The sequence below is a fragment of the Pogona vitticeps genome, chromosome 6, assembly GCF_051106095.1.
Source record: "Pogona vitticeps strain Pit_001003342236 chromosome 6, PviZW2.1, whole genome shotgun sequence".
NCBI lineage: Eukaryota > Metazoa > Chordata > Lepidosauria > Squamata > Agamidae > Pogona > Pogona vitticeps.
Genome location: NC_135788.1, coordinates 69,460,280 through 69,484,698, shown reverse-complemented (window position 1 = coordinate 69,484,698; position 24,419 = coordinate 69,460,280). Strand labels below are relative to the sequence as shown.

Below are 24,419 nucleotides of genomic sequence, written 5' to 3'. Positions count from 1 at the left end.
CAAGTCTGTTGTGTAGTTAGGAACTTTCAAGCCCATCAATTTCCATACTCTGCCTATATATTCCAGCCTGGTATTATTTAACCAAAACAAAATAACATGCTGTCTGGCAAGGTGTATCTTCTCTTTGTGGTCTACCATTTTGCCAAGTTTCAGGGTGGTTTTAAATACCTTCCAAAGTTATAGCTGTTTGAATATCCCTGTTCAAGGAAGTAGGAGTTTCAGAGAGTCAGAAATCCAGATCTGTATTTGGAGCCTGAATCAGTTTGGAGGGAGTCTGGATTGTACTGGATTCAACTGAATCTTGAACCAAGGTGCCAAATCAGTGGCTGGATCAGGGAATGTGCACACAGCCCTAATTTTAAGCATATGTCTTATATACCAAATTCTGGTTAGTTGACTACTTGATATTCTAGGGTTTTTAAAATAGTTTTTCTGCAGGCCAGAAGCATCCTGCATGTACAGTGCAAAGCTGCAAAAGCTTTGATAAAAGCTTTGCACCCATAATGCAAACACTGTAGAAACTATTTCTCATTTAAATTTAAAGCAGCAATCTCACATCCTAAGACTGGTAAAAGGTCACATTTCCTCTAACCCTGCCAGAAACAGTGAACATTAAATGCCCTACAAACAAATAGTTGAGAAACTACAAGTTACAGATCTCCACCAGTATCCGCTTGAGGAGTTTTTGTTACATTTATCTTATGGGCATATTTGTGCAGTGGAAATACAATATATGTTTTTCATATGGAAAAAAAGAGAAGTGGGAATGTGGAGTGGAAGGGCTACCAGAATGTGCGCAAAGAGGAGGCTTGCCTTTTCCCTACCTAGTTTGTCTGCTATTGTTATACAAATTATTAACAATTCATGTACTATTTTCAACAATAAATAAAAATAAAAATCATCTGAGCCATTTCCTGCCTCCCTTCCCCCAAGTTCTTTACTACTTGCCATTGCATCCTTAGCCTTTCTGTTTTTCTTCAAAATCCTTACACTTTATTGCCTGTTTCTTCTATATAGTATTTGAGACGAAGTGAAACTGAAAAAAAAGGAAAAATATGTATATTAAGGAAAAATCATAGGACAGCAGGAGCCTTGTATATTTGTTATGAGTTGACAGGATGTTATATGAAGCTTAGTTCTTTTTTAATTAGGTTTTAACTTCCAGGTGAAAGAACATTATATTTGCACTATACAGTATAATCTTATTTTTGCCCACTTGAAAACAAAGTCTGTTATGTTCATTGGGACACTTAAGTTCATTGGTACATATACCAGCTTTGGGATTCTGGATGTTGTAGTTCAGAAGGTTTTCCAGACTTTGATTGTTCACGATTCTATCAGGTAAATATTGGTGGTGTGTATATGTGTGTTTGTGTGACTATGGTGTGATGCTAGGTTGTATGGCCTTTAAGGGCCTGGAGAACCACCGACTCACCAAAGTCTGACTATTCTAGGCAAGTGGCAAAAAAACACAAAGAGATTCAGCATCAACCCATGGTCAGTGAGCAGCGTCCACCTTTGTGTCAGACGGCTCTAGTTATGTCCTTTGAACAGCTGTTTATAGCAGTCTGTGCGAAACCTTGCCTCCTATCAAGTCACAGTTGGCATCCTTGCAATGCTTAAATTACCCTGCTTTGTCACGAGAGAGAGGCAGAATGTAAGCAGTTTCTTAGATGTCAGTTGTTGACATTTTGAGTATGGGAATGCTATATGTAAACTCTCCTTTTTGGATGCCATGTATGGTGGTGTTAAGCTGTAGGCTTAAACCGTTTGTGAGCACTAAAATTAAATAAAGCAAATGTTTCTTCTGCTCTGTTGATATATCAGACACTGTCTGTCCTTCCTGTTCACAGAGGCTTAGATGTCTTTGTTATTCATGCCAAACAGGGCTAATCATGGCTATTCTTGGTTTGCTGTGCCAGTTCACATAGGCTTAATGTAAGCATAAAGGTCCTTTGCTGTTGGCCAATTACATCAAGTTTTCATTTCACAAAAGATGCTAAAAGGTTTCCATCATTTTTCAAAAAATATTTATACTGTATATATTGTGTACCTTATCTGTGCCTTGAAATCATTTCACAATCGTGTGCCAGAACAGGAACCACTTTGAGTTTTTCTGTAAGCATGTGTATTGCTTGAGAAAGGAATGGAACAAAAATTGATTGTAGAACCCCCAGCCAGCTTACTGGAGACGTGAAGGCAGCCATAACACTATTGAGAAAACAATGCAATACCATCAAAGAGAATGGATCAGCCTCAGGACAAATGTGGCTCGATTTCAGATGCTAGTGGTCTTTTCCCTTCACCAGGATCAGGCCTGTTATAAAACTGGTGGGTTGCTATTGTCAGTTCAAAACCAAACACCCCAAGGACCTCTTTATCAGTCAAGGGCTGTGGGACTTTGGATAGCTCCAGACATATAACTTGCTTTGACAAGAGCCATGTTCAGGCATTATGGGATCTGCTGGTTTGAACAAACTTAGAGAGGAACCCCCCGGCCCTATCCCACCTTGTTGTGTTCTTCATATGAACATTGCAGCATGTGAAAAGGGGAGGTTCTGTTAGCATGCAGGCTTTCCACATGAAGAAAAATCATTAAAAAATTGGATTGTTCCTCACATGGGGAGCCTACGCACAGGCAGAAACCTCCCCTGTTCAAATGCTGCAATGATCTTGTGAAGAAAGCAATGACAGGTCACATTGGGCATTCCCTTCTAAGTACATTTAAACCATTTGTATAATTCTGTAAGGCTTGAATAGGGCTAAGTTTTGGGTCCTATCTGTCACTTATCTGTCTTGGTCCAGATGTCCTCTCAAGCTCCCCCTTTTTCTGAAATGTGGAAAGGCTTAAGGAGTCAATCTTCTCTCCTAGAGCTAGGTATCCTCCATTTTAATTATCTCCACACCTTTGGAATTGCCTGCGGAAGCACCCTCCAATTGTAAAAATGGCCCATTCCCAGGAAAAAAATTTCTCAGGACAGAGGCCTACTGAAGATCAGAATAATGACAGCTTTGTTCCCCAGAAAACTATACGATTCAAAGTTACCAAAATATTAAATCATGAGAAAGAAATGTTTTCTTTTGGGAGCATGGTTCCCATTTGTCCATGGCTACATCCTAAACTGCTTTGTAATATAAATTCATAAGAGAAGGGAAAGTTATATGGCTGTTTCCTATCCCAGCATCTTCCCATAAAAAGCTCATAAAATGTGATTGTGTTCTTCCAGTATTTCCAGAATGATGAAGGATAGAGCCATACAGAAGTGGCAGCCATACTACTGTTATGCCCTAATATACAGCCATTAGTTCCATGGAGATAAATAGTGTACACTTCCAAATTAACTGGATGGGTTTCACCCTCCTCCGGGCATTCTTTTTAGTAGGAAGTCAGTAAATATAACACTAGACAAATTATCAATTTGTATTTGTATTCCTTGCCATCTAAGAGATATGCAAATAAGGCTGTGTGTTTTTTTAAAAAAATAAATGAGGAACTAGCAGCTCTGTCAAAGATGGATTTTGTTTCATTGTCATGTCTTAGATTCATAGAAGCATAGAATCTCAGAGTTGGAAGAGACCACAGGGGCCATCGAGTCCAACCCCCTGCCATGCAGGAACTCCATCAAAGCACTCCCAACAGATGGCCATCCAGCCTCTGCTTAAAAACCTCCAAAGAAGGAGACTCCATTACACACCGAGGCAGCATATTCCACTGCCGACCAGCTCTGACTGTTAGGAAGTTCTTCCTGAGATTCAGGTGGAATCTCTTTTCCTGTAGTTCGAAACCATTGTTCCTTGTCCTAATGTCTGGAGCTGTGGAAAACAACCTGTCCCTTCCTCGACTTGACATCCCTTCAAATACAGTGGTGCCTCACACAACGATGTTAATTGGTTCCAAAAAAATCAACGTTGTGTGAAACATCGTTCTGTGAAACACCATTTCACATAGGAATGCATTGAAAACCGGTTAATCTGTTCCAGTTGGAACAGATTGCCATCGTTCAGTGAAAATCCCCATAGGAAACATTGTTGAGTGAAACAATGTTTCCTATATTGGAATGTATTGAAGCCGACTCAATACATTTCAATGCCTTTGCGAAGTCCTTTTTCGCTCCTGTAAAAGTGTCTTACAATGTTTGGACGCTGTTTTAAATGATTGCAATGGTTAGTCCACCTCCTGAAACCTATGCAAACTGATTTTGTGTTGTTCTGACACTTCGTTAATTTATGATGATTTTTTGTTTTTTCCATTGGAAACCATTAGACAGACCATCCAATGGTTTCCTATGGAGAAAAAACAAAAAATCATCATAAATTAACGAAGTGTCAGAACAACACCAAAATCAGTTTGCATAGGTTTCAGGAGGTGGGCTAACCATTGCAATCATTTAAAACAGCGTCCAAACATTGTAAGACACTTTTACAGGAGCGAAAAGGGAGATCGTTGTGTGAAAATCCCCCATAGGAAACATCGCTGTGTGAGGCAGCAAATTTAACAGAAAAAGGCATTGTTGTGTGAATTCATCGTTGTGTGAGGCACTCGTTGTGCGAGGCACCCCTGTATTTAAATATGGATATCATGTCCCCTCTTAACCTTCTTTTTGTAAGGCTATACATTCCTAGCTCCCTAAGCTGCTCCTCATAGGACATGGCTTCCAGACCTTTGACTACTTTGGTCACCTTCCTCTGGATATGTTCCAGGTTGTCAATATCCTTCTTGAATTGAGGTGCCCAGAACTGGACACAATACTCCAGGTGGGGTCTGACCAAAGCAGAATAGAGTGGCACTATCACTTCCCTTGATCTAGACACTGTTCTCCTATTGATGCAACCAAGAATTGCATTGGCTTTCTTGACAGCCGCATCACACTGCTGACTCATGTTCAGTTTGTGGTCTACCAAGACTCCTAGATCCCTTTCACAGATACTGTTGTCTAGCCAGGTGTTTTCCATCCTAAATCTGTGCAGTTCATATTTTCTGCCTAGGTGTAGGACCTTACATTTCTCCCTGTTGAAATTCATTTTGTTAGTTTTGGCCCAGGACTCTAATCTGTCAAGGTCATTTTGAATTTTAATCCTGTCCTCTGGGGAATTAGCAACCCCTCCCAATTTGGTATCATCTGCAGCTTTAATCAGCATACTTTCTATTTTTCATCCAAGTCATTGATAAAGTTGTTGAATAGCACAGGGCCCAGAACAAAACCCTGAGGCACCCCACTAGTTACCTCTCTCCAGGATGAAGAGAAGCCATTGGTGAGCACCCTTTGAGTTCGGTCAGTCAACCAATTATAAATCCACCAAATGTGTCTAGCCCACATTTTACTAGGTTCCTTGCAAGAATATCATGGGGAACTTTGTCAAAGGCCTTACTGAAATCAAGGTATGCTACATCCACAGCGTTCCCTACATCTATCAAGCCTGTAACTCTATCAAAAAAGAGATCAGATTAGTCTGGCATGACTTGTTTTTGAGAAACCTGTGTTGACTTTTAGTGATGATAGCATTGCTTTCTAAGTAATAACAAACTGTCTGTTTAATGATTTCCTCTAGATTTTTTTCTGGGAATTGATGTCAGGCTGACTGGGTGATAATTATTTGGGTCTTCTTTTTCCCTTTTTGAAGATAGGGACAACATTACCCTCTTCCAGTCTGTAGGGACTTCTGTTCTCTAAGAATTTTCAAATATTATTGCCAATGGTTCTGAAATTTCTTCTGCCAGTTCTTTTAATATCCTTGGATGTAATTCACCTGGCCCTGGAGACTTGAATTCATTTAGAGTAGCCAGGTATTCCTGTACTGCTACTATTACAGTATGTGCTGCGTTTCCCCCACTACATCACCTGCTTTTCGCCCCTCAGGTAGAGTACTATTTTCCTTTTTGGGGGAAACTGAGGTGAAGAAGGTATTGAGAAGTTCAGCCTTTTCCCTGTCCTCTGTTAGTAGTTGGCCATCTTCTCCACACAGCGACCCTATCGTTTCTTTGTTTTTCCTTTTTCTGATCTTGTTGGTCGTGTGAGACAAAAAGGGCCTTAGTTCCCTTTCCCATCCATTGTAATTAATTAAATGAAAAAGCTGGTGAATATACACATGTGCAAAATTGAAACAGGCTAAATAAGGTACCTGTGTGTTGTTATGATCTTCTTATAGGTTGCACAAGACAAAGGAAACTGCTCTTTTCAGAGAAACCCTACACCATGTGTTATTCCTCAAGAAAAAGAGAACATTTTCCACACAATATTTGCCTTTTTTACCAAATCTGGGAGGAAAGTACTGGTAAGAAACACTATGCTTAATATCAATATCAGCTTTTGAAAAACCTGCTGCCTCTTGACAGAGCCTCTTGAAAATGGAAGCTCCAGTAGTAATGCTATTGATATTGTAGCTGTGGAGCTCTGTGACTATGTGAGCACTTTCTGTCCATACCTTGTAGCAGTAGAGGCCTCTTCTGCATCTGCACCATGGCCCACACTTTGGAAAATATTTCTTCAAAAAAGAAGGAGATAATTCAGCCATGTGATTGTCAAGATGATGATGATGATGATGATGATGATGATGATGATGAGAGAAAGAGAGAGAGAGATGTTTCTCATGCATTCACACTTGAAACCTTAAGTTTAAATTCTAGTACAAAGGTGGCAAAGTACAGTACAGTACTCCAGATGGTACTGGAATGTAGCCCACAGTATTCCTACTGGAATGGGTGAAGTGACAACTTTGTAGATCTTCCATGCATGTTCTTCCTACGGTCATAGAGAGGGAGCACCAGACCTTAAAGAAAGAGGAGCTGACAGACTGTGGCTTTATTAAGTACAGTGGTGCCTCGCATTGCGACATTAATTCATTCCGCAAAAATTGCTGTTGCATGAAAATGTCACAATGCGAAATAAAAAAGCCCATAGAAACGCATTAAAATGCGATTAATGCATTCCTATGGGCTTAAAACTCACTGTTCAGCGAAGATCCTCCATAGCGCAGCCATTTCTGGTGCCTCTTAAGCGAGGAATCCGTCCCAGAAGACAGCGGGCGACCATGTTTTTTCCCCGGCGGCCATTTTGAAACCACCGATCAGCTGTGCGGAATTGGTCGCTTTGTGATGCTTGGACATCGCAGAGCGAAAATACCCCATAGGGAACATCGCAAAGCAATCGCAAAAACGATCACAAAAAGTTCATCGCAAAGCGATTTCATCGCTAAATGGAGCAATCGCTAAGCAAGGCACCACTGTATACATTTTATATGAAAATGTAGTTTCCCCCCAAAATCAAGATTGCTCTCTGATTATATTTATCTCATTACCTTGTTAGAACATTCATTTAAAATTATTATTAAGGGATAGCTTATGACAGTCTAATGCTGTTTAGGATTGTTCAGGTGATGAGTAAAAGGAAACACACTCTTAGGATTTTAATAAGTCTGTAGAGTTCAGGCTCGATGAAAAAAATAGTGAGTTATTCCGTTTCTTCCATCGGCATAGCCAGAAGTTGTTGAGCTTTGATCCCTGTTATGTTTCACTGTGGACTAGGTTGACGGGGCTAATGAGCATTGGACTACAACATCTAGAGAACTATAGATGCCCAGCCCTGCTTTATCCAAAGAGATGCTTCAAGAGGCACTGGATTTAAGATGAAATGTGACTAGTGTTATCTGAGGAACAAAAGCTGAGCATTGTTAAGTTTTTCTCTTCTCCCTATTTACATCATAGTTTTCTGCTTATGTTCTTTAGGACTGTGAAAGACCGGGCAGACCTTGTTTGATTATACGCTGCAACCTAAGCTCACTAGCAAAAGCAGAGTCCCGAAGCATAGATGTGCAGATGCTGTTGAATACTGAGATATTAAAAAAGGTGAGTGTCATTGCCTGAATTATGAATTTAAGGTTCCTCTACATCAGTGGTTCCCAACCTTGGGTCCCCAGATGTTCTTGGAGTACAACTCCCCAAATCCTGGTCAGCACAGCTTGTGATAAAGGCTTCCGGGAGTTTTAGTCCAAGAGCATCTGGGGATCCAAGGTTGGGAACCAGTGGTTTACATAATCTGGAACAAGGTGGGAATTAAACTGAAAATATTTAGACCTTCCAGTTTAGAATTCACAAACTTCGATTTGAGCAAATGTCAAAGAGGGGGAAAAACCAGTTATTTCATGCCCTTTGTCTATCAAATTGCCAAATACCTGGCTCTGACTTTCTCTATGGTTACATTAATCAAGACCCTTTCAAATATTTGCTCCCATCGCTCACTCCTTAAGCTCTTGAGTTAGGCGTTTGCTTACTCCCCACTGGCAGTGCAGGAAGCTGTATAATTTTGTCTGGTAGATGGTACTAACTCGTTTGTCAAACACTCTGTCAGAAAAGTATTCTTTTTACTGGATTTTGTCTTGTTCTGTTTCATTGGGAATAGGGATTAGCACTCTCATTGATTTTAGAAAATCAGCACTTTATGGAAAGCTTCCCATTTCAGCTCTTGACAGTGGAGAATCACTCCACTCCTAATCTTCTTTGAAAATCAGCTGCCTTTCACACTCTTTGTGAAAAAGAGTGTAGATACAGTTAGAAGGTGATCCTCTATGCTGGATTTTTGTGTTTATTACTGCTCACATTGAAAGCTTCCCAGCTGAGAAGCCCCTGGCATGTGAGCCTGGCTGTTATTTGCACAGAACAAAATCTAAATAATGGAGTGAAATGAAAAAAAAAAACCTTTGGAGTTGTAGTCATTCTCAGGTATGGTGGGAACCTATGGGTGTATGAAAAGTCTAGTTAGGACCTCTTGCCATAGTGAAATGTTAAAAAAAAGAGCTTAAAATGTGATGTCTGTTGAGAAATTGTCCATTCCTAAACTATAATGCTGTATTCTGATTTGTTTCCAGCAGAGGGCATACCATACAACAATAGTATAAAAAGATGTGTCTTAATTAAAGATGGGGATGAATAAAAAAAATGGCAATTCGTTTTGATCTGTTATTCCTCAAGGTTAACAGATCAACAAATATGAATATTCTTTCATGAATTGACGAATCAATCTGCAGGCTGGGGCCATGCGATGGTGTTGTTTGTTTTGATATTGATGAAGAAAAGGGATGGTGGTGGTTGTTGGCACAAGAGAAACTCTGCAGTCTCAAGCCGTGCAATGGGGCGACACCTGGACATGCTTTGGGTGCTGCTGGGACTGGCATGGTTGACGCTTCCATGTCCGGACATGTCAGGTCAGGTCAGGTTGGGGTGCTGAGCCGGAACCCATTTGAAAGCATGTAACTGCAAGTGGGTAAATAGGCAACATATCGGTGGTAAGGTACTAGTAATGGTGGTCCATTGGGCACTGAGGTAGTTGGCAGCCGGGAAGCAGGCTTTTGGGCCCCATCAGGGCACTGAGGTAAGTTGGCAGCAGCAAAGTAGAGTGTGTTGCCCCATCGGGCACTCAGGCACATGGCAGCCAGAATGCAGGCTTTGGGGCCCCATTGGGGCACTGAGGCAAAAGGCAGCAGAACAGACTCTGCCTTTCTTCAGCAACCTCAGATTTGCGTGGAAGGGAAAGGTTTTTGCCCCCAGGAGGCAACTGAGGTTGCTTGTAACTTCCAACAGCACCAGCAGCACCATCGGATGAACAGGGTTGGTGCTATAAACACCACGAGGCTGCGGGGCTGTCGGAAACAGATCAGCTCTGCAATCTGAAGTTGGGCGATGGGGTGACAAAGATGCTTGTTTAGAACTAGAAAGCTGGGAATTGCTTGCAACTTGGCTGCTGGGACTACCCGGATATGATAAATGTAGCCCTTAGAGGAATGGGAGCACTTAGACAGGCTTGCCCTCTTGGCACGGGTTGAAAACCAGACGAGCCCTGCAGTCTGAAGCCAGGCAATGGGGGCACCCCCGAACAGGCTTTGGGTGGGGCAGAGCAGACAGACCTTTTGGAATGTAGCCGAAGTGGAAGGAGCTGCAGGGTTAGGAAATTGTTCAAATGGCCAGCAGTGTCACTGACTTTTTGCCCCATCAGGCACTGGGGAAGTTCGCAGTCAGAAAGCAGGCTTTTTGGCCCCATCAGGGCATTGAGGCAAAAGGCAGCCACAGCAGACTCTGGTCTTCTTCTTCTGCAACATCACATATGCCTGCAAAGTTACTTAGGTTTGTCCCCAGGAAGCAACTGAGGTTGTCAAAGCAGCAGCAACAGCAGGAGAATAGGGTCTGACTGCAAGGTGCTACTAACAGCAGTTAATCAGGGTGGCCGCTGGGCTTCTCGAGAGGAAGATCAGCAGTTCGAATCCATGCAATGGGGTGCCCTGAGCTCTTGTCCCTTGTTCCTGCTTCTGCCTACCTAATGAGTTAAACTGCTGCTGAGCCACTAGGCTTGTTGATCAGGACAGCAGTTTGAATCCATGAGCTCCCGTGGCTTGTCCCAGATTCTGTCAACCTACTTAGGCAGTAGCCCAAGTGGACTTTGGAGCACTGTGTTGGCATGGGATGGCCGGACAGGCATTGGGAGGGGGGCAGAGGAAAAGGAAGAGGTAGAGACAAAAGGAAGGAAGCAAAAGGAAAGAAGACTCTTGTCTTCAGCGCAAAAGTAGTTCTGTTTGCCCCCAGGAGGCAACTGAGGTTGCACAACTGCAGCAACAACAGCAGATGAATAGGGTCCAAGGTGCTACTGATGTAATCTACGGGGCCGCTGGTGAGCTTAGCTCCTGTAATTTGTTCCAAGTTCTGCCAACCAACTAAGGCTGTAGAATAGCTAGGAAGCTGGAATGAACCGTCTGCCAGTTTTGAGTGGGCCTGAGACAGGCCCTCTTTGGCACAAGGGATGCCCAGACAGGCTTGTGGGGGCTCGAGGCAGGCCTGGTTGGTGGCTGGATGCCCAGCAAGGCTTGAAAGCAGACTCTTGCCTTCTTTGGGAACATCACATTTGCCTGCATAGTTAAGTTTGACCCCAGGAGGCAACTGAGGTTACACAACAACAGCAACAACAGATGAATAGGGTGGTGCTACTAACATAACAGTGGTTAATCCATGGGGCCGCTGAGCTTCTCAAGCGGAAGATCAAATTCATGCAAGCTCCCGTAGGAAGATCAAATCCACGCTGAGCTCCCATAGTTTGTTCCAGGTTCTGCCTACCTGAGGCAGTAGGAAGCTGGAATGGACAGCCAGGAATTTGAAATGAAGCCTGAGTGGACTTTGGAGCACTAATGTAGCTCTTTGAATAAGGAGGCAGGCAGGCAAGCAGGAAAGAACTTGGCCTAATGAGCAAACTTCACCCAGCAGTCAAGATCTGGAAGGCCCTTGGCCCAATTCTTGGCACAAAATCAGCAGCAGGCAAGCCCAAGGCAGCTGGAGAGGGATGCAGGATTTGGGGCCAACATGGCCCAAGGAGGCTGGAATTGATGCCCGGTGAGGTGGGGGGGGATGCCCGCACAGGTTGCACATAGCAGCAACATAAACTGTGGCACTGTGGGTTAAACCGCTGAGCCACTGGGCTTGTCCATCAGAAGATCAGCACTGCAGTATGAATCCATGCGCCGGGGTGAGCTATGTCCTGTTGCTTTTCACACAGCTTCTGCCAGCCTTCTGCGGCAGTAGAGAAGGCTAGGAAGGTGGAACAAACAGGCATCAATAATTGGAATGAAGCCCAGGGGGGCTGGCATCATGAAATACATATAAATATGCATTTCTGAGATTTTTCAGAATAAATGAATCGTGGCCTGACTTCCCGTTGCCCCACGGAAGCGTTGTACCCCCAATGACCTGTGGACCTCAGTGGAGAGCTCTGTTCTCCACTCCTCGAGGTCTGAGGTGTGTGCTGCCAAGCCCCCCTTGATTTTATAGCATGGGCTGCCTGATCACACAGGCAGCCCATGCTATAAATTCTGTTGTTGTAGACAGGATGGAGTCACTTCTGCATGCCTGCCTGCAACCTCTTCACCAAAGCCCTGGTCCGTGGAAGGAGGGAGGATCCTGGTGCCACAGCTGTCTCTAGGGACCGATCGAGGGCATGAATCAGGGGGATGACCTGCCCCAGGCTTGCCGTATAAACACACAAGATGTCCATGGTTTCCAGGAAGGGCTTGAACATCTCTACCATCTGGGAGAGGGCCAGCCAATACATGGCACTGATGCCCACCTCTCTCTCCCCCCCCCCCGGGCAGAATGGCCATTGAGGACATGATGTCCTCCAAAACAACCTTCTGCTCCACCAGGCAAGACACCATGGTGTAGGTGGAGTTCCACCTGGGGGGCAGGTCTGTCAGGAGAATATTGGTTTCCTGACCCAACTCCTCTTGCCTCTTACGCAGCTGGCGGGCAGCTTTAAGGCTACGGGAGAAGTGTCCCACCAGTTGGTGGCAATGCTCCAGGAGTGGTCGCGTCTCCCAGGTGCCTGCGTCCCACTCGGGCTTGATGTGGCTGCCCAGGCCGAGGGCATCACGCACCACAAGGTGTAATTGATGCGTCATGTACACGATGCCCTCAAAACCCACCACTTTCAATGCTGCTAACATGTTCCACCCAACATCTGTGACCATGTGGCCACAGGTAACCTCCCCCTCCGGTGCCCACTCCTGCAGCATGGACAGGAACTCATTGGCGATGTTCCTCCCCATCACTTGAGCTTCCATGTGCCACGCCTGCAGCAGAACGGACCTGTAGCCTGGGGGCAGGGCAAGAGTCTCCCCCTGCAGCCCTGTTGCCAATGCCCTAATGCTGCTCAAGTCCTCTGGCTGCCGCCAGTGGGCTGTGAGTGAGAGAGGTAGCCGTGCTGACCCCCTCTCCACAGGTCTGCTGTGAAGTGCACCTTGCGCCCCTGTAGCTGTGAAAAATAGTCACAGACCACCTCCCTCACGGAGTCATAAAGCAAGGGCAGCACTCTAGAACTGAGAGTTCTCCATGAGGGGAGGTCGTAGCAGGGCAAAAAATAAAAAAATAAAAATGCAGCAACTGGTGGAAGGCTTGGGATTCCATGATGGAAAGTGGAAGTCCGAGCAGGGCAATCATCTTGGTGACGAGACAAGTGGCTGCCTTTTGGGCCTTGCCCTTCGACCGCTAGCTGAGGGTCAACAGGTACCACTTCATGGAGCACGTCCTGCCTCATGCTTCCGGCCCCAGAAATCTCTGTGGCTGCCCTTTGAAAGGAGGCACCTCCTCCTGCCTCCCTTCTGTCTCCCCTGGAGCTGCTCTTTTCCCTCTCTCAGATGGCGTGGACTAAGTGCCTTCCCTGGACAGGAGCCTTGTGTGGTGCCTCTCCAGGTGTTGGCGGAGGGCGGTGGAGAACAGATGCCTGGGGTCTGTCCCCATCCGGACCACCACAAGGCAGGCATTGCAGCATGCCAGCCGTGGGTCATTGCTGAGTGCTGTGAAATGATCCCACATGGCCTCTCTGCCACGTTTGCCCAAACAAGGACCCACTGCCTGACCTTGACTGCTGGCCTGTTAAGAACTCTGTGTCCCAGGGGTGCTGCTGGTCTGGGAGGAGGGAACAGAGGGAGGGAACAGATGACTCTGGGGACAGGGGTGGGGGGGGGGGCTGTGAAGCCTGCCCTGCCGTTACTGGTTCCAAATCAGACTGGGGATCTTTGGAAACCAGTACCTCCTCAGATTCCTCTAGGAAGAGGAGTGGCAGTTCTTTTGGCACCTCTGGAAGCTTTGCTTCCATGTCTGCCTGCAAAGCCACCGTAGGAGGGACAGTGGCACTGGTTATTGTAGACGTGGTTGTGCACGTAGTGGTAATGATGACGGTGCTGCTACCTAGCCTGCATAGCTTCACAGCCTTCTTCCCCTTGGATTGCCCCTGAAGAAATCCCCTCATTTTGTACTGCCTGCCTAACAAACCAACTAAACAAATAAAGCAATGGAGACTGAGGAAGGAAACTAATAAAGGGTCAGAGTGTGTGTGTAAATTTTATTTTTAGAATGATGGTGGTGTAATTCTTTTACTAAAATGTGACCTGCCTGCCTCAACAAAGCCCCCCTCAGTATACTGTAATTAGGAAAAATTTTCCCCAACCCACTGTTGCAGAGAAGCCAAAAAAGTCCAAAAAGGTCTCTCTCTCTCTCTCTCTCTCTCTCTCTCTCTCTCTCTCTCTCTCTCTCTCTCTCTCTCTCACACACACACACACACACACACACACACACACACACACACACACACACACAGAGAGAGAGAGAGAGAGAGAGAGAGAAAGTTTTAGAAGAAAAAGGAATGATGGATCCAGCCACCCACCAAATTCCCTGAGAGACACAAGCCTCTCTAAAATGAACTTTTGAAAATTGAATAATCCTCCCACTTAGACACACACACACACAACTAGTTTGGGGAAAGGAAAAAATGATTCTCCTAAAATAAACTTTTGAAAACTGAATATAAAGGAAAAGAGATTCCGCAGTCACATGACAACAGTCCCCCCCGACCCCCCCACACCCCTCCAGGAAAAAAAGGTTTGATTGATTTGAATTTGAAATAAAATTAAGCCCTTCCAAAGAAGTAGCCTAAGCTACCTGAAATCCCTCCCCAAATTCCCAGTAAAGTTGATGATTGATGAAAATATAAGTTTTTGCTTTGCTGCCGCTAAAGCAAAACCACAAGAGCACCAGCAAGCCAGCAAGCAGAGAGCATGAACACAAGTGGGGAATGACTGGATGGGAAAAGTTTATATGAAGCTTCTGTAAAAATAGATACACCTTTCAGTAGCGCTATTGGCTGCCGGACATGCCAATTCAGGATCTCTTTCCTGATTGACCAGAGCTTTGAATTGGCGCCAGCAAGCTCAGAGAGGCCCCCAAAAGGGGTAACGAATATAGATGAATATGAACGGATTGACAAATAAAACCGAGGAAATATTCATCAAGCCATATTCTTCCGATTTAAAATTTTACAAATACAGTACGGATCAATGAATATATGACAAATTGGCTATAGTCATCAGAAAAACTGATGCGTTTTTATATTCATCCCCATCGCTAGTCTTAATCATTTGTGTTAAAAGTCTATGTAGGAAATTCAAAAGAGAATAATTCTTGCAGGAGAAAAAAGTAGATACATTTAGGCTTTTTACAGTTTGTCATGTCAGGATTTATATTAATAGTAAAAAATATTTTATCTGATACTGTACCCAAATGCATTTTGGTCATTTCAGCTGCATATCTGTTCCTAATTATATTAAATAATTTGTATTACAGTGTTCTTTGCTGGTCTTGTTTGGCAGCATGGTGCTTTCTTTTAAAGCACCATGCTGGCAATGTATCTGGACTGGCAAGGTTTTTTTATCCAGATCAGATCCAAGTTTGCAAATGAAGAAAGTAGTACTCCGGCTTATCAACATTAATGGGACGGGTTGACTTAAATTTGAAATATTGCTTTATAGACTCTGCATCTGATTTGATGCCATAAAAATTTATTTATTTATATATTTATTTGATTTTTATACTGCCCATCTGGCTACCCAAGCCACTCTGGGCAGTTTACAAGTTACAGTAATGCAATACAGTACAATACAATGCAATATAATAAAACAGAACAATAAGACAGAAATAATCAATTACAATTTAGACAAAAGTAAAAATAATGCCAATAAAAACATTAATAAATAAAATAGTAAAGGCATGGTAGAGGGTTGAATATCTAGTTGTTAAAGCACTACTGTATCAGGATATTATAGAGTCTGGAAAAGCCTGTCTAAATAACCATGTTTTTAATGATTGTTTGAACATTCCCAGTTAGGGGGCCAGGCAAATTTCAGGTGGGAGACCATTCCACAGTTGCAGGGCGACCACTGAGAAGGCCCTGTTTTCTGGTCGTCATTTTCTGGGCCTCTCTCAGGGTCAGGACTCTCAGCCCCCTGGCCTAGGGCGATTTTACAGGGTGGGTAGATCTAGTTGGAAGGAGGCTTTCTGCCAGATAACGAGATCCTAAATCATTTAGGGTCTTGTATGTTAACACCATCGCCTTGAAGCTGGCATGGAAATAGACAGGTAATCAGTGCAGGGCAGCCAGCATGGGGAAATTATGTTGATGTCTCCTTACCCCACTCAGTAGTCTGGCCACTGAGTTCTGGACCTGCTGAAGTCTCCATAACAGCACCAAGGGCAGCCCCAAATAGAGAGCATTACAGTAATGTAATCTCAAGAATACCAGTGCATGGGCCAGCATGGTGAGGGACCCAGTGTCAAGGTAGGGATGCTGCTGGGCAATCTGCTTTAGGTGGAAATAGGCAGAGCAGACCACAGATGCTATCTGAGATTCCATTGACAGCACTGTGTCTAACGGTATGCCCAAGCTGCGCACCTCAGCCTTCCCTGAAAGAGTGCCCCCCCACAAAGGAAAGGGAAGCATCCCAAACACAGACACTAGGGGTGCCAAACCATAGGATGTCCATCTTTTCTGGGTTCAGCCTCAGTCTATTATCCTTCATCCACCCCAGCACAGCATCCAGGCAGCGCTCAAGGGAGACATAACAAATACTGTGCAGTTGAAAGTCTTTGATGCTTGTACATTTGACCGTATTACTCAACTTTGATTGCTTTTTATCCTTAGGACAGTTCATCTGTCATCCAGTTCGTAACAAGGGCGAAAGTGAGGGTAGACACAATCATGCGGGCAATAGAAGTACCCAATGGAAATTCAGAAGATGCAATGGTGAGTAGAAGAATCAGAAGAGCAAATATGGCCTGTTTTACTCATATGGAAGGCATTAGATGATCTTACCCTGAGTGAGGAATTTGTGGTCAGTCCTAAGCTTAGCCTACAAAAATGAATGAGCGTGCCTTTCTTTGAATTCACCAGCAGAGCTGCTGCTTCACAGTCCTCCTGTGGTTTTACTTGCTGTGATAAGCCATGTCTCTACAGCAAATGATGTTATTCGGAATACTTTAATGCACATTGCGCTGCAGCTAGCTCAACTTGTGCCTTTTTCTAAGCAATGAGTTCAGCTTCCCAGGGCAAAACTGAAGCCTGCTTTAATCTAACACAGGCTTTTGGAAATCCTGGAGACTTATCTCCTTCTGGAAGATTAGGTCATATAGAAGATTATGAAACTGTGTAGTGAAACCCTATGCATGTCTCTTTAGAATTGAATGCCACAGAGTTCAATAGGGCTTGCTCTCCAGTAAGGATGTTTCAGGAAAAGTTGTATCTTTTGGGGGTTCTCAATGTTGTTGTTTTTCTCCACTTATTTAATTAGCTACTTTTCAAGGCTGCAATCATGTTGCAGCACCTTGAATCACGGAACATATTGTTAATTCCCAACATAAACTCATTAATCAGTTCTAAAGATATCTAGAAATGAACAGCAATGAAACTGTTCTTGCTATATGCCATGTAAATAACTGCACTTCTGACCTTTATTGTTGTTATTCAATTGTAAATATTCTCAGTGCTATGTAAATCATAGAAGCCTATCGAAAAGAAGTATAATTGTACTTGGAAATGGCACATTTTAAAGCTGATGTTCTAGATCGGGACTGTGTGGTTTCCGGATTCATCTTCTCTCTTTCCATGAATCTAGAACACAAAGTGCAACTCTGCTCCAATGGTTAAACATTCTAATCAGAACCAACTTTGCCACTAGATAAAGTGAGGTTGTCAAAGTTTGAAGTATTGTATTAATGAAGTGTTAAAATAATTAAGGGGGTATATGAATTGCAACCCTGGAAAGATGACGTGTGATCATAACATGGAGGTTTGAACAGCAATGTACTGAATACCTGTTAGAGGTTACTTCAGAGTAAACAGCTAGTTTCACTGGATTGGCAAAATACATGTAAATGGCTATTGGCTCCACAAGACTAAAGGAAAAAGCAAAGTGTGTTACTTTTATACCACCCCATAGTTCTTTAAACACTCTCTGGGTGATTTACAATTTAATTATGTAGGCTACACATTGCCCTTCTGAGAGCTGGGTACTCAATTTAACAACCTTGGAAGGATGGAAGGCTGAGTCAGTCAGTCTTGAGCTGGCTACCAGAATCTGCTGGAATCAAACACGAGTCATGAGCAGTGTTTTAACTCCGCAGACTAGTAGAGCGCATTTTAACCCATGATTTGCAACACTGGAAGAACCTATAGAAAAAGCATATGGTTTTCTACCAGAACAAAGCCCACAGAAAAAGGCTGTACCCCTTGTTCGGTGTCAAAATGTGCCTTCTTGTTTCCAAATCAACCTTATTAACATGTTCTGCAACACAGGCCAGCAGATAACCAGAAGTGTCAGATTTACTACCTCTCATGCATTAACCCCCACAAATCAACAGAGCTGCTTCTGTTCTGAGCAGATTTCTAGAGAATAGTAACTTTCCAATCTTGGGTTCTGAGGACTTCTTAGAGTCACACATTGTTGATAGACTGTCCCAGGAAATTGCCTGTGCTATGACATGGGCTATTCCCTGGATACAGGGGACATGGTGGTGCTGCGGGTTAAACCTCAGAAGCCTCTGTACTGCAAGGTCAGAAGACCTGCAGTCATAAGATCGAATCCACATGATGGAGTGAGCCCCCGTCGCTTGTCCCAGCCCCTGCCAACCTAGTGGTTCGAAAGCATGCAAAATGCAAAAATGCGAGTAGATAAATAGGTACCACCACGGTGTTCCATATCTAGTCACGCTGGCCATGTGACCACGGAGGATTGTCTGCGGATTTATGTGTTGGAAACTGAGATGAGCACCACACCCTAGAGTCGGACACGACTGGACAAGTGGTCAGGGGGAACCTTTTAAAAAATTTTCCTGGATAAACCACAAGCAAAGCCTGATTCTAAGAGTTCCCTAGAGCCTGGCTCTGTGGAGAGTGCTATCCTTTGTGCTGTTCTCCACAAAGTCCTTCCACAAGACAGAAAGGCAAGCCTTAGAAGCAGGAGCAAAGTCCGAAGTAAAGAGGAAATGGTGAGGAAAGAAGGTGACAATGGTGAAGGTATGAGGAATGCAAGGAAAATGGCAATGAAGCCAAATAGGGGACAGTGAAAGAATTTGAACTCATGAAACAGTCTTGACAAGAAGGGAGAGACGGGGGGGGGGGAGAAGGAAAGTGAAAGTGTGCTCTAGAGAGGGGCACTTCAAAAGAAGAGACCAACAGATGTATCCTAGGCATCCAACAGGCGTCAGGACACAGACTCAGAAGCTGAGCAGCCAGAGGAAGAGACATCCAAGCCAGTTAGGCCTTCAACCTCTGGGGCAGCTCATTGGACACCTTTTAACTGGAAACCTCTGTGCAGACTACAGCCATGGCTCCTCCATGGTCTGGTCCTGGCACTGAGACAGGCTACTCACTTTCATGAGCTCTGTGATTCCGAAAGACGGTATGCCAATGCCAGTATCAGTGGCTAACAGATATTTCTGAATAGATGACAATGTCCCGGGCGGCAGGCCAGGAAGCTGTCCATTCAAAACTCCTAACATAGAAGGAAAGAGGTGAAGCATAGAAGGAGCAGTTCAGAGCCAGTAGTACTGTATAAGTAGCTTCCCTGGAGCAAGGTGCTGACTAGGAGCTGTCCTTGGTGCTGAACATCTTGACTGTTCTGCCGTGCCGTGCCATGCTTTGTGAGCTTTGCAGACCAACCCCAGGTACAATGATATATATATATATCCTTTTCTCAGGCTTTTCTCAAGTCATTTTTTTCTTTTTATAGTTTCAAATACAGTGGTGCCCCGTATAGCGAGGTTAATCCGTTCCGGATTAACCTTCGCTATACGAAATCTTCGCTAAGCGGGAAGTAAAAAGCCATTGGAACGCATTAAACTTCATTTAATGCGTTCCAAATCGACCCTAAACTTCCCACTTAGAGAAGTTTCCTGGCCCCGGGCAGCCATTTTCGCGCCCTCCCCTCGCTTGCCGAGGGCGCGAAAACGCTGCGGGGGGCCATTTCGGGTCGTTTTGAAGCCGCAAAACAGCTGTTTTGCGGCTTCAAAACGGCCGCGGGCAACCCGAAATGGCCCCGCGCGGCGTTTTCGCGCCCTTGGCAAGCGAGGAGAGGGCGCGAAAATGCCGCGCGGGGCCATTTCGGGTTGCCCGCGGCCGTTTTGAAGCCGCAAAACAGCTGTTTTGCGGCTTCAAAACGACCCGAAATGGCCCCGCGCCGCGTTTTCGCGCCCTCCCCTCGCTTGCCGAGGGCGCGAAAACACAGCGCGGGGCCATTTCGGGTCCTCCAGCGCCCATTTTGGAGCCGCCGATCAGCTGATCGGCGGCTCCAAAATGGCCGCCGGACACCCAATCGTCGCAAAGCGAGGTGCGGCGATTGGGTGCTCCGTATAGCGATCCCGAAAAAGGGGATCGCTATACGGATTCGTCGTTGTACGGTGCGCTCGCTAAGCGAGGCACCACTGTATGTGTTTATGGGAATGAACATGTATTTGGAACGTACAGAGGAAAGGTGGATCTTGAGTTAATGCATTGTCCATCTATAAAGGAAAGACACACTCCATACTATTGAATAGTACAAAAAAACAACTTGCATTTAGTATGTTTTGTGGATTATGTAGAATATTTCATAGTGTGTGCTTTACCTGGCTTCATTTGGTTTGGTACCAAACTGTCTTTACTACATGTTATTTAAAATAATTTTCAAGCTCTATAATAGTGGTTGGCTTACCAATCCTAACTACATTACTTACAAGTACTTTCAGTGCAATATGATTCCAAGAAAATGCAGTTGGGATCACAGCCTAAAACAATTTGGCTGCCATTTTGAAGGCAGCCTAGGGGCTTAGAATCAGAATTCCAATAGTACTGGATGAAGCCAGGAATCAGAAGTACTCGCCAAAATTGTAACAGTCTCAAATGTCATTAGAAGTACACAGAGTTCAGATGGGCCAGAGGTGATTTCATTATGAATGGTCAGGACTGGCCAGACTGTAAAAGCAACATGTGCAGTTGCTTTCACAGCAGTGTATTGAGGAACATCAGTAGAAAACAAAGTAATCAGAGGGATTTATGTCAAGCATCCTTGCAGGGCCACACATTCCTATCTGAAGCTTGAGAATTACACCCCATATCAGTTATAATATCAAAGAGATAAGGGTACTGCCTGGATTATGACAAAAAAATTTTCAGTCCAGCTCTGCTGCCAGTAAAGTTTTTCACTGGTTCAGCAACAACAAATCCTTCCCTCTGCTGAATGCATAGCATTCTTTTTCTGTTCTTCTGTTTGTTGCTAGTGCTGAACAACAGCCCTCGGTATGTTTGTTTTAAAAATCATGTTGCTCATTCAGAACATTTGTTTCATACTTGTGAAACCATTACTGGAAAGTCGTTGCCACTGTAGTTGTATTCTGATTCATGCATTATGGGAGGAGCCACTGTGGCTTGGTTCCTTCCCATGTGCTGCTGATAATATTTAAAAGAAAACAACTGCCTAGGCAGGGCCATCAGTGTGGCTGCTTCCCATGCCAGTGGGAAGAATGGTAGGCAATGCCAGACATGAGATCCTTCTTTCAATCATTGCTCATAGATTGTAGGAAGGACTGTGGTGCAGTAGCATAGCTGACTCTGATGTATTTGAAAAGCCCAAGTGTTAACTGCAAGCCTGGACCTACCAAATCAGCTTCCCAGGCGGTGGTCGTGGTGTTAATATAGAGACATTGAAGCACCTAGATTCCAAGTTTATATAGTGCAGAATGTTAGACCTCTCTGTTTATTGCCTTGATATGTCTTTCTTTGGACATATCAAGGATTACACTGGTATTACACTGATATATTTAGCATATATTGTATTAAAGAACCTGGAAACTCTTCAGAATGATACATATAGTATAAATGTAAGTGAAATTGAATATTTCCCTGTATTATTTGCTATTTCTAAAATAACATTTTCATACTGCCTAAAGTGGGGTTTTAAAAAGTCGGTGTTATACTTAGTATAATTTATTTTGCGCTGGAGCAAACGAAATAGAATCTCTGTTGTCGGAAGGTTGCCCTGGCTTCTGGGAAGCTGAAAAGGAGCACGTTGGACATATTTAGTTTTGAAACGTCAGTGTGTAATCTCATTCTCATTTAACATGAATGTTAGTTTTTAATCTTTGTCCACTCAGTTTCCATATGTCTCTTGGCTTCTCTGAATTGGTATGCTTTGTGTTGGGTCATGTTCAAGAAGAAAGGCAAGACATGTGGTTTGGCTCAAAGGATTCATTCTTCCCACCCCCACCCACAGAATGCAAGAGAGAACCAAACGTATTGTATAACCACAGTTATTCATATATAACAAATGTTTCGGTCCACTATTCTCCTTCTCCTTTCTTTTGAAGCCTTCCCTTCTGACAGTCTCCCCCTTACCTTTTGAATACTTTCTGATAAAAATAGTATAATGGTGACCAAGGTTTTGCATGGCGTTGGATCTGCATTTGTAACTGATTACTTTTAGAATAACTTTCCAATAACTTCTGTTTTCCCAACCTGTCCTTACAATGCTGTTTCATGAGCATTTTTGTACATTTCAAAAAGATACTGTTGTTTCTTAGTACTAAAAGACAGATATTTGGAGATTCGTAGTTAGACATTTAGATACAGTGAAATCAAGGAATGTTAAGCTAATCACAAGAAACAGACATCCTAAAATAAAAATAAAATAAATAAACCCTATTGGTTGCAATGTGAACACTTTTTTTCATGTACATCATGTCAGATTCTGAGCGAAGGTGGCCTTTTCTCTTTTGTGAGATGCTTTTCGAGTAAGTTTTTATAGGGCTGGCAGTCTAGTGAATGGGTCCATCAAGCATTGGCTTCTTCCCATTTCAACCAACTGCCAAACCTCATTGCAAATTTATATCTAAATAAATTCCTGACTGAGGTTAAAATAGTTATTTAATTCAGTCCTATAAGTTATCCTGAACAGGCTGTTTAGTGGAACATGAAGTGTAAAAACTAAATAAATATACAATAAGAGCTTTTCAATGTGGAGAGAAATACAAAAGCTAAATAATGCTGTAACTCAAGCTGCATTCTAAGCTGGATCCAGCTTTGCACTCTGTTTCCTTGGCATTTGAGAGTGAATCCAGTTTGGCACTCAGATTCTTGGGCATCTGTTCAAAGCATGAAAATGAGTCTGTAATTCACTCCACATTTTTATATCCCTTTTAATTTTGCTCAGGCCCATCGTCTTCTCCCAATCCATTTATCCTTTCTCCTGCATTAACCATAATGTATGTTCACTGCTGGAAATCTGTCAGATCTAAGGCAGAATTAAATACATTCATATTAACTACTCTGAAAGAGATGTTACAGTTAAGGAGTCCAAGAAAGACCAAGGCTTCTTCTATTATAGATCGTTCAGTTGCAACCAGGATGTAAGCAGTTCAAAAGCATGGAGTCTGGATGTCATATTTCTTCTTCAGCAACATCTCTGCCAACATCTGGGAAGGAGGAATAACTTCCACTTCTTCAAAATTTTACAGGCCGATGTAGCTTGTCATACAGAGGGAAACAGTATGTTACATCAATACCCTATTGGTGCCATTTTCCCACCATTGGATCTAATAGATTATAGGTAGCAAGACCACCATGTGCTCTCTCTGCAGCCCACAGAGTCCCACCTTCTTTTTACTACTTCCCAGCTGATCAGCAAACTGATAGAAATAAAGGATGGGAAAGAAATGGAGATGTGATTCAGAGGGACACAACAAAAGAAGGAAGACAGGTTTAATATCCTCCTTAATATGTCAAGAGTGTTCAGCCCCAGGTCTCCTAATAAAGGTAAAGGTTCCCCTTGACAATTCTTGTCCAGTCGTGTTCGACTCTAGGGGGCGGTGCTCATCCCTGTTTCCAAGCCATAGAGCCAGCGTTTTGTCCGAAGACAATCTTCCGTGGTCACATGGCCAGTGCAACTTAGACATGGAACACTGTTACCTTCCCACCGAGGTGGTCCCTATTGATCTACTTGCATTTGCATGCTTTCGAACTGCTAGGTTGGCGGGAGCTGGGACAAGCGACGGGAGCTCACTCCATCGTGTGGATTCGATCTTACGACTGCTGGTCTTCTGACCCTGCAGCACAGGCTTCTGCGGTTTAGCCCACAGCACCACCACGTCTCCTACCTCTTCTGAATGCTGCTAGCAGGAGTGGAAATAGTGGCCAAATCCTATTGAATAAATAGTGTTTGTGTAAGGGTCATAAAATCACCAGGCCAGGGTGACTGCAGGTAGTTAGAGTTCCCACAGCTTGCCCACAGTCAGTCTCACTACTGGTGAATCAGGCAGCCCCTGGAATTGAAACAGGGACTCTTTAATTGCTAGTGGACTTCTCTTCCCCACAGACATTACCAGGATTCCTGGTAATTAAAGAGTTCCTACTTAGATTCTGGAGACTGCCTAGTTCTCTTGCAATGAGATTGATTGCGGGGAAGTTGAGGGTGAGTCAGTTGAGGGTACCCTGTGTTGAACGTAGGAACTCAAGTTGAGGGAACCCTGTGCTGAACATAGGGACTCTTTAATTACCTGCATTTATCCCTTGATGATAATATATGTGACCTTT

At 43.9% G+C, this 24,419-nt stretch overlaps 1 protein-coding gene across 2 annotated transcripts in view; it reads left to right on the top strand.

Annotated features, from left to right (window-relative positions):
* Positions 1-24,419, top strand: part of ITGA9 (integrin subunit alpha 9) — a 389,935-nt gene that overhangs the window by 256,397 nt on the left and 109,119 nt on the right. For both annotated transcript variants that reach the window (XM_078377516.1, XM_073003815.2), the window contains exons 24-26: positions 6,148-6,273; positions 7,724-7,843; positions 16,503-16,604. In XM_078377516.1, the coding sequence (XP_078233642.1) occupies positions 6,148-6,273; positions 7,724-7,843; positions 16,503-16,604 (348 nt within the window). The remainder of the gene's footprint in view (positions 1-6,147; positions 6,274-7,723; positions 7,844-16,502; positions 16,605-24,419) is intronic.